General features: G+C 46.2%; 1 protein-coding gene across 2 annotated transcripts in view; it reads right to left on the reverse strand.

The window, feature by feature from the left end:
• Positions 1-408: 408 nt before the first annotated feature.
• Positions 409-13,151, reverse strand: part of asxl1 (ASXL transcriptional regulator 1) — a 49,017-nt gene continuing 36,274 nt past the window's right edge. Inside the window, exons 5-10 of one of the 2 annotated variants that reach the window (XM_015967370.3) lie at positions 12,162-12,246; positions 9,407-9,573; positions 8,101-8,197; positions 4,866-4,971; positions 3,421-4,375; positions 409-3,330 (exon numbers count right to left, since the gene is read on the reverse strand). In XM_015967370.3, the coding sequence (XP_015822856.2) occupies positions 775-3,330; positions 3,421-4,375; positions 4,866-4,971; positions 8,101-8,197; positions 9,407-9,573; positions 12,162-12,246 (3,966 nt within the window). In that variant the 3' untranslated portion in view covers positions 409-774. The remainder of the gene's footprint in view (positions 3,331-3,420; positions 4,376-4,865; positions 4,972-8,100; positions 8,198-9,406; positions 9,574-12,161; positions 12,247-13,151) is intronic. The other variant, XM_054745605.2, reaches the window with a different exon arrangement.

Consider the following 13,151-nt stretch of genomic DNA (forward strand, 5'->3'; position numbering starts at 1 on the left):
CTTACTTTTGTGCATTTAAACTTCAGCCGCCATTGATAGTTAAAAGTTGTTAAACCTGTGCATATGAAACAAAAAACGCTTTTTGTTTATCGATTTATTGTGAAAAACGGAAGTTGTGCTTGCTCCTTTTCCTGTTGGGCGGTTGTGATTCCTGTCCATTGACTGCGGAGGTGCTCCGGCGTCCGGCAAAAATAGGATCGATTCTATTTTTGCCGGACGCCGGAACAGAGGGCGGCGCACTGCGCCGCACTGCCGGAGCACGGCCGCAGTAGTGGAATTGCTTTAATGACTACAACGGGACAGATTTTGCTGCGGAGTTCGTGCCGGAGCGGAGGTAGTGGAATTTGGGGGTAAGCGGATGAAAATGGATGGATGGATGGCAACTAATAAATCCAAACAGAAAACAAAGTCATTTACTCATTTTAATGTATAAAAAAATACTTTTCTGCGCAAAGAGACAATCGGTTCCTATCTGCAGAGCAAACGAGGAACCAAAACAATAGTGACCACCAAATAATGACAGGTGGAGCAAAACAAGATGAGGTAAATAGCACAATTTACAATTAATCATGCCCCAAATTCACAACAACAATCATCAATACAGTTACAAAAAATATTCAACAAGAAAACAGACCTATTATACAAGGCAAAGTTCACCTAACAGGATTATTCTGTGTTCTCTACCATAATTAGACCTCTGTACACTAAAGCTGCACGTTGTCCTGCCGATGCATCATCAGCAGCACATCTACAGTGCACAGTATCATGAACACACTATCTGACCACCAGGCAGGAGACACACAGTTTAGAGGGTCCAATGCAATCGTCATGGCAAAAGGCACCACAGCCTTGGCACATGATCATGGCTTTCAGACGACACGAACACTTGAGAGCCACTTCCTCAGCGGCGTTCTCCGTGAAGGCCTGAATGCTGAGAGTAGTATGGCTAGAGGTGAGGCGGGGGCGGAGCTGGAGTACACTGTCAGCTACTCCCCGAGGAAAACCACCATTGTCCATCATGGACACGTTAGCCGTGTAGCTTACTCCAAGATTTCCACTCTGTTTGGGGACTTTTCCATACAGCTGGAAGGGAAGGGAAGATGCAGAGGAGGGCGAGGAAGAGGGAGAGCTGGACGAACAGGAAGCTTTGTTGTGCTCTTTCTTTGCTATTCGTGCCAAAGTAATTTCCATATTCAGGAGGCCCTCCATTGCACCTCCACTCAAATATCCATCCATACAGTTCACAGGTTCCTTTTTGGTGCCATTGAAAGGCAAAATGGGGAGGGATTTGGCAAGAGCCTGGCAGGAAGGTCTTGCACCACCTTCATTCTTTACTGTAGGAGGAGACTGGTGTGGATGAAAGTGGGGGGGCTGTGACTGTGGGGGTCGCATATTTATCTTTGTCATCATGGCACTCTCAGCCGGATGAGGCTCTATGCAGGTAGGTGAGGGGGTAGTGGGCACAGTCTGATATGCTGACTGAAGCCTGTCTGGAGTAACTTTCTGAGGAGACTGATGACCATGAGAGTCATTAGCAGGTGCAGGTTCCACAACAGCTCGAGAACCAACGTCCGACTTACTGCTTCTGGATAACAAGGAAGTAGAAGATGGTGGCAATGAGGTGATAACAGGAACAGCCCCAGAAGCCTGTTGGGGCAGGTTCACAGATGCATCTGATGTTTCCAGGAGAAAAGACACTGAAGGACCTGTTGGGGACCTTGTGATAGGAGACAAGTTTGTACTAGAAAACTGGACAGAGAACTCATGCTTGTTGTGAGGCCCCAGGTTCCTTGTTGCTGGTGGTCTGATCTGGGACCCTGGCAATCGGCTAATCTCCAGCCTATTGGCAGAGTGAGCGGGGAGAACTTTCTCCAGGGGCAGGCTGCCCTGGAGCAGCTGTGTCACCAAAGGGTTGTTGGCCTCTACAGTGGACACAGGTCTCACTGTGCTTGTCAGTTTTTTAGAGGCAGCAGCAGTGTTTAGGTGTGAGACACCAGACATCTCATGACACCTCTCTTCAGCGGAGTTTGGTGTAGAGGTTCGACAGTCTTCTGTAATTTCTATTTTGACCACTACGTTGTTTTCTCTGAGCCCGTGTGGAGAGGCAGCAGGAAGAAAGTGATGGTCTGAGGAGAAAGGGCAACCGTGCTGCTGAGGCAGACCATTGGGGTAGCAGGGTGCAACGACTGTCTGGCCTTGGTGACTGGACACCAGGGCCTGAATGACAGGCTGTTGGTTTGGAGAGGGAGGGCTACATATGACTAACTGTCCATGTTGGTGGGAACGCCAGTGTGGGTCAGTGTAATTTTGCTGCTCATCTTCCTGGCTGTCATTCTCACAGTCTGAAGCGGTTTCTGTAGAGTCACTGTGAGTGTCAGCCTCCTCATCCTTCTCCCTGCAGTCATTCAGCATCTCAACACGTTTGGTAGATGAGTCATCTGTCAGCTGTCTTGCTGAATGAGAAATTCCTTCACAGAGATCCCTGTGGTGAAAACTGTGCTGGATGATACCCCCAACTTCAGCCACATTTGCCTTTTCAAGTTCTTTGGTCTGACATGAATTAGCCAGTGTCTGAATAACGTCCACGCCCTGAGCCCCAAACCTAGGAAGGGAATCTGGAATAGAAGTTTGGGTCAGTGAAGGTTTTTCACAACTTTGGTGAACAATAGCAAACTTGGGGAGCTGGCTTTCCTTATCGGTCGACTCAGAGGCCAGTACCACAGATCCCGAGTCCGGCTCTGGGGAGGCCATACCAGTACTGTCAGCAAATCCACCAGAGGGGGTCTGAACTGCTGTTGACTTTTCTTCGATATCGTCTCCAACCTTGAGCAACTTGGTAGAACTATCTTGCAAAGGACTTAAGGTCTGTGGAGACTCCAAGGACGTGGATGTAGATGTGTTGGACAATGAAGGAGAAGGGTGAGAGCCGACTTCTACACTGAGAAGCTGTAGTTGTGTTCCAAATGAATTAGGGCCTGAAGGTGATTCCTGCTCCTCCATCTCACTACTTCTTCTTCTTCCATCTCCTCCTCCGGGCTCGATAGGTCCTGGATGCTCTCTTGTTCGTCGTCCATTGCTGCTATCCGGTAACCCAGCAGCAGGCTGCAGCCGGACACTGGTCGGCCCTGGCCCTTCGCTAGAGGCTGCAACAGCAGCAGCGGCTTCGCGCTGGGCACGGGCTTGCTGGGCACGGGCTTTGATGTCTGCCAAAGTCCGCGCCCCCCCCGTCCCCGACCTACGCGAGCCCTCGCCGGGGGGCACGATCCGGGGACAGATTTGGTAGGTGGGGTGCCCTTTGACCCAGGGAGGTTTGATTCTGGATAGTTGAATCTAAGACAGAAAAAAAATGCAACTAATCAGTTACACTTCATGTACAAAGAGTTAGTATGGCAGGTCTTAGTTTAAGCAACATGGTCTTACCCGGATAGGTGGCACCTTGGGTTCTTCGGTTGTCGGCTGTGGTTTTTCCGTACTGACACCGTCAATTGTGGTACGAAAGGACTGACGGCTGTCAAGTCGCGCCCTTTTGACGGGAAAGCTAGAGAGAGCCTCGGTTTCGTCTTGCCTTCTCTTCTGCTCGTTGAGCTCAGTGCTGAGAGCCAGAGTGGTAGCTGGACTGGCTGATGGACTGCTTTCACGGCTGCTGGTACCAGTTCCCCCGGTGACTGAGGTAATCACAGAGGCTGTGTCGTCTAGAGGATCAGCAGGAACTGTAGCACTGGAAGAGCCTGAAGATGATGAAGAGTCCAAAGCTGCAGCAAAAGCTCCCTGTTGTTCAGACGAAGAGGGCGATGAAGCAGGTGAGGATGTGGATGAAGACGATGAGGTAGAGGAGGAAGAAGAGGATGGTGAGGTGGTGGAACCTGACACAGCTGCCGTTTCCTTGGGGAGGAGGCTTGGAGTAACTTCAGGCTCATAATTTGCACTGGTGGATGCTGGACTGGGACTGGGAGCAGGGGAAGGGGAAGGGGCTGGCAGCATGACTGGTTCTGGGGTGGGAGGAGCCACTGGCTCTTTAGAGGCACTCTCAACAGGGGACTCCACACCACAGTCCGTTTGGAGAATTACCTCTCCTTGGATCACCGTGTTGCTGGACACGGACGAGTCTATGGTGACAGCTGCTATGTCCAACACATCACCCGTCTCAGCTGCTTCTGTGGACGGCAGCGCTGGAGCGGCCTTGCAGAGTGTCCGACGTGCTCTGCGACGCAGGTCAGCCCGTGTGCGTTTTCTCATCCTGCCATCCCTTCTTCGACGACCCACACTGCGTCTTTTAGGGGCACTAGTTGCCACCACATTAACATCGCTGTCCAGTGCTACTTCAGCAGCTTCGCTCATCGTGAGCTTCAGGGACTCCTCTTGTGTGAGGCCAGACCTGCAGACACAGAAGGGATGCACTGTAGATGACACTAAAGAGCCATAATACACAAAGAAACAATGATACCAACCTACTGGACCACCACAAAGTCTCAGGAGCGCAAACGCGCATTACAGCTGTTATTCTGGTGCGCATTATTTATTTTAACAATGCATGCACACCTGCAGACCACTTATGAGCACCCCCTGCTATAAAGCATTTACTCATGCTTTGTCATCCTCCTTCTCACCTTGGATGTTCAATTTTAAATATGTGAATCAGTATAATGTGGTTTTATTTTTTTATTTTTAATAGTTTTTATGAGTATGTGACTATTTCTGCCCATGTTGTTTTATTATGTGCAGTGCTTGAGTCGGTTGTCATGCCATGTTAAAAGTGCCCTATACATAAAGTGTATGGCCTTTGAGAAGCCCGACATAGGTGAGGTTCAGTCACATGACACAAAAACACAGAAAGCTTGAATCTGGATGAATTTGGCAAATCTTACTTTTCTCCATGGTATTCCTCAAAAAACTTCTCCTTCCACACCTCCACCTTCTTCTCCTTCTCCATTTCCTGTCGAAAGCGGGCTTGCATCTCATGAGTGAACTCACCTATGAAGTTAAACAAATTTGTGTTTTGAACATGTAGTTCCACAATTCACCTTTCAACAGAGTGGGGCTGTTCTGATGGTTTAGGATAGGACCACTATTAGTCATGGTTCAGATGGTCCTCCGCTCCAACAAACTTTAGTTGATTAACAGATTCATGAAGAAATTTAGGGCATGATGAACACATAACTGAACCATTGGACACCACTGAGAGTTTTGGGTCAAACTCTGCATGCACCGTGACCCAGATGGATGCGGTTAGTTTGGAAAGCCTTTTCCAACAGCACAGTTCAGTGTTTTCCCCTAAACCTTCAGTACCTGCTTTGTTGTGGTTCCTGGCATGCCAACTAAGGTTGGGCAATATATAAAAATTGCTGGGCAATATTTGTCGGTCTAAAATAGAGACTTTGGGTGATTTATTCCCACAAGTAACGTTTAAACTGTCTGTGGGCCTGACACACCGGATGGAGCACTCCACCAATCACAATTACTTAGTTTGTGGAAGCAAGCCACGAAGGTTTCACGTGACAGTTTGTGTTTTCTAAATTTCAATTTTAGACTACTGTAACTCTCTTTTCACGTGTCTGAGCCAAGCCCCCACAATGCGGCTCTAAAATTGCAGTTCCACCCTCATCCACTAGGGGCTGGTGTCAGAAGCGAGCAAATCCTCATTGACCCCATGTTAAAAATACCAATTTCACAGCAGAAATAAACATGTTTACAGCCTGGTACCAGAACATGTTTTAGGTTTAAATGATCTAGTTTACACTCATGACAACTCTGAGGGGGGTGAATGTTTTTCTCACTCTTCTGTTTAAGTGTATTAAAAGCCTAAAATTCTGTATAATTAATGAGCATCAGACCCACGTGACCACAGAGCTAGCTCCGGGGAAAGGCCTCAGTAGAGCCTCGGTCTGGCCTGGAAACTGTTCCGGGATTTTGAGTCTCTGTGTGTGTGTGTATTCTTGTTTGGATATTATTTGTGCAATTGTTGGACAAAATGACTTGCTGTGGCATTAATTGCACTAATAGAGCGTCAAAGGAGTCTCCACTTCATGTTTTTCGGTAAGTAAAATTATATTTATGTATTTTAGGTCACTGCCGAGCTGAGCTTAGATTTTAACATGTACTGTTTAACCATGAAATTTAAATGTAATAGAGTAAAACCCAGTGCATTTAACATAATGCTGCACTTTAGAAAATGGGTTGAAATATAACATGTTGGTGGAGCTGGGTTCCCACTATCGGCTTGTGGAGCTCTCGGGAGACCGATGTTTTCCACCCGGAATGCCGGCTGTTTCTTCCCGCAGCTCGGCGCATCTCTGTCTGATCGTGGCTTCTGTGTGCTGCGGCGGGCTGCCGGCTTGTGGAGCTCTGGGATGGAAACCTTTCCACCCGGTTCTCCCCAGCGGCAGCTCTGCGCATCTCAGATCGCAGCGGCGCTTGTCTGCTGTGCGGCTGCCGGCTTGTGGAGGTCTCGGAGACCTCTGTGTTCCACCCGGTTTTACCCAGCGGTCAGCCCGGCGTATCTCTGACTCAGAAGCTCTGGTGTTGTGCACAGTTAACTCCGGTTGTAGCTAGGTTGCTACCTCCGTTAGCTTAGCTCCCACCTCCGCGTTAGCTTTGGATTAGCTTGTAGCTAGTTCGACCGGTTGTCGTCAGTTGATCCCAGCCTTACAGCCCCACCCTCAGCTCCTCCTCTCTTCCCTTTTATGGAATTGTCTGGGCTTGACGGAACCTGTGACACGGTCAAAATGGCGGTGGTGGCCACCTCCCATTTTAGCACAAAAACGTGTTATTGGAGCCTATGGAAACCCATTGTCCATATATGTATGTCGATGGTCTGAGCAGAACCTCCCTGAACCGTCTACAGGTGGTTCAGAACGCCTGTGCTCGGCTTCTGACCAAGTCCTCCAAACACACCCACATCACCCCGCTTCTCCAGCTTCACTGGCTGCCAGTCAACTTCAGGGTTCATTTCAAGATCCTGGTTCTGGTCTATAGGGCCTTACATGGATGGTGATCTTCTCAGTCCCTACACCCCCAGCAGGTCCCTGAGGTCCAGTGACTAAAGCCTACTGGTTGTGCAGCACCAGGCTAAAGGTCAAAGGTGACAGATCATCTGCTGCTGTGGCCCCCAGACTCTGGACCTCTCTCCCCCTGAGCCTGAGATCAGTGGACTCAGAGGTCTCCTTCAAAAAGCAGCTGAAGACTCACTTGTTCAAGCTGGCTTTTGTATGACCTTCTTCACCTCTCTCTCTTTATTCTGCTCTCCCACCTATTCCACCTTCCTCAGGATCCACTGGTTTCCCTCTTTCCTGTTCACTCTCTCTCTTTCTTAACATTTTTTATCACAATTGTCACTTTTTTGCTCATTTTAAATATATTTGTAATCATGTGAGCATCACAGTAAACCAGTGGAGCAAACTGAGCTTTAAATATTTAGGTTTTCTGCTCCAAAACATGAAAGTTAACAGGTGAGAAATTGCATTTTCATTTAAGATAAAATGGTATTTATATTTTGTTGTTGGCCCGTGACTTCGTCCCAGGTTTTCATTTCTGAGTTTGACACCCCTGCTGTAAACAATGAATTGAGTGGTTTGACAGTGTACTTTTAAATGATGTGTAATATTTGTATGTAAATGGACCAAGTGCTGCAAAAAAGATGCAGATTTGATGAAGGGAAATGTCCCATCTGCTAGACTAATTCAAAGGCATAAATAAATACTGCTCATTAAAAAAAAGATTGGCAAAGGGCTTGGCTAATCAGTGATAGACTAGTAATTTGTTTAATCCCCCAACCCTAGAGATGACCCGGTCACAAACGCTACAACGGTCACAACTGGCTAGTGTGTGGAGTCACTGGTTGCTGCAGAGCTTTCTGCCTGCAGCTGCTTCTCGGTTCAGAGTCTGACAAAAAGCCATCGACTAATCAGAATGTTCAACATCACCATTGTTGTTTTTCTGTGTAGTATACAGGTACTTTTGTCCTGAACGAAGGTCGTAAGTGCTGCGGTTCTCAAACTGGGTAAAGGTAGCTGCTTGTACCCACAGTGCTGAGGCTCCTGATGGTGAGGTCCACATTAGTGATTAAAGATTAGCAGACATGTTCATGCTCCATTACTCACTCACCCTCGGCCAGCCTTTCCTTCCAGCTCTGGGAAGCGTGGGTGAAGAACTCATTATTGAGAGCTGAGCTGCTGAGTCTGGCCATGCCATCAGGTCCAATCTACAATCAGAGACGGCACAGAGCAGGTCATACGTTAGGGGACTGGGACAATCAGAAATGAATGGCTGGAGCCAGAAAAGATGACATCATTGGCCTCTCACTAAAGTCTAGTTTGTGCTTCTGCGTTTGTGCTGGTACGAAGGCACGCAACGCCATTACCCGTCCTTCTGAGGGCTCTACAGCTGGCTCGCAATGACAGAGTCGAGCCCACTTTTCTCAACATCCACCAAACGAGACAGACCACAAGCTTGTGATTGGTCAGGACTCTGCTTTTGTCTACAGCACCACCACTGCCCCCTCAAAAACATAAAGAGGGCGACAGATATCTAGCGGCAGACACGGAGCAGCTTGAAGAAAACCTGCAGAAAAACTAAAAATATGAACATTTGATTCCCCGTGACTGGAGGAGTGATTCAATGGAACTGACGGGAAACGTGGGCTTAGAGGTAGCGAATGCATGCAGAAGTGGAGGAGAATGAGAGACAAGTGTGTCTGTTAAGTTTCTGAAATACAAAATACACAATATTAAATACACTACTTCGGACCAGACACATGAGAGGGTACCACAGAACAGCACTGCACCCTCTGCTGTCCTGGCGGGGAATTGCTTTGCAACGCTCTTCAGGAGACCTGAGTCCGACAGCAAAGCGTTGGTTAATGTGTCTCCCTTGCGGATTTGACGCAGAAGCATAAACCAGGCTTACATAAAAATAGTCATTAAAAAACTTCTTACACAAAGGTCAAGCAAACACGTCTTCTTTCAGATTTATGGGTTTTTTAAATATATAAACTCTGTTATGGTTACACTGCTCTGGAAATTTAAGTCAAAACACCGAGCCTTTCAGGTCGGATGTTTACATCTACAAATGCAGCAGGAGGAAACACGGTCCACACCTTTAAACACCAGCAAGTACAACCCCCTAAATCCATAGGATTATAGATACAGCTGATCTGAGATCAATAACAGCTGTTTTGATTCCACTGTAGGGTCTGCTCTTCTTTGGAAACTCAGGATACACCTGAGAAGGATCAAAAGTTTCCTGGAGAGGACCCCTATGGCTCTCCGGAACAAACCCTGGTCTGGTTCTGGTGGAACGTCCTGGCCAGTAACCTTTGGATCAACAGCTGAAAACACAGAAGAGTAACGGTCCTGCTGCAGCCCCATGGATGGGTCTAGCCAGGACAAACTAGGCGATGAAGACCAGATACCTGTCGGTCCACCTCTGGTAGCAAATGCAGGAGCTGCTGCTGAGAGTGCGATGGGAAGGCTGAGAAGGTCCGCACGTTGATCAGAGCTCTGATGTTGGTGTTCACCAGGATGGAACCAGGAGTCTCGAAGTCCACGTCAACCCCTCCTCGACTTCTCTTCATGTGTCCTGCAACAGAAACAAAGGGTTCCCCTGAGAGAAGCCAGTGTGATGGTGGAGCAGACACAAACCAGAGGCATGTGGTCCACAAGGGACAGACTCGGTCCATTCAGTAGAACAGGACATATGACCCGACTCCGGAGAAGCGGATGAAAATGGATGGACAAATAACAGATTTACACGTAAGTAGTTTAAATAGAGTGCTGTGCTGTTTGAATGTATAAACTGAACACCAAGAGGAATCACTAGTCTGATTGTTTTCCATGAATAAAATAAAAATGTCAGCAGGAGCGTCTCAGGATCTGCCTGAGTTCTGTCTCGGTGAGACAGATAACAGCAATCCAAAGTGCTTTTTATGTGTGATCTGACAATTGATCAACCATTGCTTAAAATGAAATACAGCTTAGCCGGTTAATTGCTGTGATCATAAAACACGTAAACGGCAGCACGCAGAACTCACGAGGCAACGTTTACTTGTTGCTATAAGTAATAAGACAGAAAAAGCCACGCCAAAATAAGTTTAGGAAGCCCACTAAGAATCGTAATAAAAGCATTTAAAATAAATACCATACACAGGTGAGGAAACATTGGTTTAAGTACCTGATATGAAGCGGTCGCTGCATAAGTGAAAACCTTTACTCTCCGGATCCCACAGCTTCATTTTAGCCCGGTCACTAGCGCGTTTTATTACAATGATCTAATGTTTGCGACATTCTGGATCTTGGAGAGTCCTGTAGATGGCTCATTCCTTATGTCGTCCGTGTCTGTTCTGCATCCTGGGGCACAACAGGAATCTACCATATTTCCTGTTTGATTGAGTTTTCTGACAATAACAAATAGTCCAGCTGCCGGCTTCTACCTGCCAATATGGGGCCGTTTCGATTTGAACTGTTGCATGCTGGGAGACGTGACGTCAACTCCCGGAGCTCTATAGTCCCAAAAGTCGGAATCTGTTTGCTTCCTTTAAAGGGATATTCCACCCAAATTTAAATTTGTCTGTTGACTTATTTCCTAGTTATATAAGTGGGAAAAATTATTTGCAACCAGCCCAGTCATTCTCCTGACCCAGCTGTACTCCTTTAGCTTTAGCGTAGCATAAAACACTGAGAATGGATCCAACTAGCATTGAGTAAAAAACGTGCCTAAAATCACTCAGTGGTGATCCCAGCTCTGCTCGGTGGCCTAAATAACCAGACGGACAGAGGTGAAAATACTCCGTAACATACAGGAAAACTTGGAATTACTTTGTGAAAAAGAACAGCTGTACGTCTGCTGAAAGTGTCAAGGCAGCCCCAAACACAGCTTATGCTGACAAAAAAGTAACCAAGTAACTTTTACTTTGAGTACATTTTATTTAAGATACTTTTACTTGTACTTGAGTAAAATATTATCCAAGTATTGGTACTTGTATTTAAGTAGGAAATGTTAGTACTCTTAGCACCTCTGACCAAAGCCTACAGGTTGTGCAGCACCAGGCTAAAGGTCAAAGGTCATCTGCTGCTGTGGCCCCCAGACTCTGGACCTCTCCCCCTGAGCCTGAGATCAGTGGACTCAGTGGTCTCCTTTAAACTCACCTGTTCAGGCTTTGGTGGGACCTTTGGTTGATTCTTCCTCACTACCTTCTGTTAATGATGCTCTCTGTACCAATTTTACCTTTCTCAGGATCCTGTGTTACCTTTCTAGATTTTTGGCCTCCACAGTTTTCAGTTTGGTAATTTTTTTTAAATATTCCTTTAGGGCACGAATCTAGCGTCTTTGGGAGACGCCATGTTTCTTTCTGGCTGTCTTGGGATCCTACGCCTGTCGATGACATCACACTAAATGATTGGCTGTACGTACGACTTACAAAAGTTACATAACCATGCTCAAAACCATTTAGGCAGAAAGAAACATGAATGCAATAACAAAACTGCTAAAATCTTTCTTAAACCTACGTGAAAGAACAGAATTGAAAAAGAGATGCAATATATTTTGACCGAGCGGTATTGCCATAGTGCAATGATGTCATTGGCAGGCACAAGCCCCCGAGCACATCTGAGTAAATACAACGGCTGAAAACTACAATCAGCAATGCAGTTTCTCATGGAATTACCTGAAGGACCATCAAAGTCTGAGGAGCCACGCCACGGTTGCATGCTTTCTGCTCCACAGGTAACATCTACTGTAATGTTTTCTAGTGACATGTATATATGTATATATACACACATAAACACACACACACACACACAGACACACACACACTTTTTTACTTATTTTTGTTCTTGTGAAATGCCTCGTGATTTTATCTTGAGGCACTATATAAAATATTGTTTCTTCTTCTTTATCTCTAAGATAATTTAACTTAGAGCAGTAATGGTTTTGTTGCTCAGACAATCCAGATCCTGCACCCACAGCAGGGATCTGATCCGACCTCATGAAGGTTCTTCTACAGAACCAGACCAGCATCACTTACTTATTTCTGTTGGATTATCTGACCAAATACCAATATTCTTTTAAAATCACAAGCAGACGAAGATCACCAAGTAAAATGAAAACGGAAGTTGTCAAGAGGCTAGACTAAAACATTCCGGTGGTTCCAGCACAGTAGGACGGGTCACCTGAGGGGACGTGCTCTCCGTTCACTTTGAGAGGAGTGAGGACAACCCGAGGCATCATCACAGCCTTCTTTCTTGTTCTTCCTGACTGTGGAAGAGCACAAATAATGTTTACCAGAATGAAGTACAGAGCTAAATACTTATTTTCTACATCATAATACAAATGATTTAAAAGTCATTAAATGTGATTTCCTTGATTTTTGATATCTTCTCTCAGTTGAAGTGAACCAATGATGAAAATTACAGATGTCAGCTTTTTAAAGCTGCTTTCTGGAGTTCCCCCCGTTCAGAAAGTATGTATGATTTTTCAGAAATCCGTAAAAGTGATTATCTCATCATGTACTGTGATATAATATAAGCAATATGTTGTTTTTTTTGCTAACCACGCCCCCTGCCCCGCAGAGCTCCATTCAATGGAAACTGAGCGCCGACCAGAACTAACCAATAGCATTAGACTACCGCTTATTTGCTTTAAATTTAACGAATACCTTGGTTGATGCAGAGTTGATGAACTTTTCATGGACAAGAAAGTCTCTAAAATATAAATATATGAAAACACAACATGGCATGAGAATAATACTCGTAAAACAGCGTGTTTTAGCTCCGTTTGTCGGCTAAGAAGCACATTTATAAACAGAAACGTGAAGTTGTGACCTTAAACAGGGGAATTGACTTTTTGTCTGATATGCTTGTCAGCCACTAGATGGTGCCTTCAGATAAGAGAAATACTCCGGAAAGAATCTTTAAGAGGGGTACTTGCACAAACGGTGGCTGCCAAATACCGTACATAAGACATGGTCAGTGATTGGCAGCCAGGCCTTCTTGTAAGCCTTCTGAATGGTCTAGGCACTGGAAGAACCATACATACTTAGAGAAGGGTACCGTAATCAGTACTTTTTAAAGGCACCAGCTGAATTCTTTGGTACCGACCAACGACAGATTCGCGTGATATGAAACGGTGCATTGTTTCGGTACCATAGAGTTTGGAACCCG

Source organism: Nothobranchius furzeri, chromosome 10 (genome assembly GCF_043380555.1).
Source record: "Nothobranchius furzeri strain GRZ-AD chromosome 10, NfurGRZ-RIMD1, whole genome shotgun sequence".
Classification (NCBI taxonomy): Eukaryota; Metazoa; Chordata; class Actinopteri; order Cyprinodontiformes; family Nothobranchiidae; genus Nothobranchius; species Nothobranchius furzeri.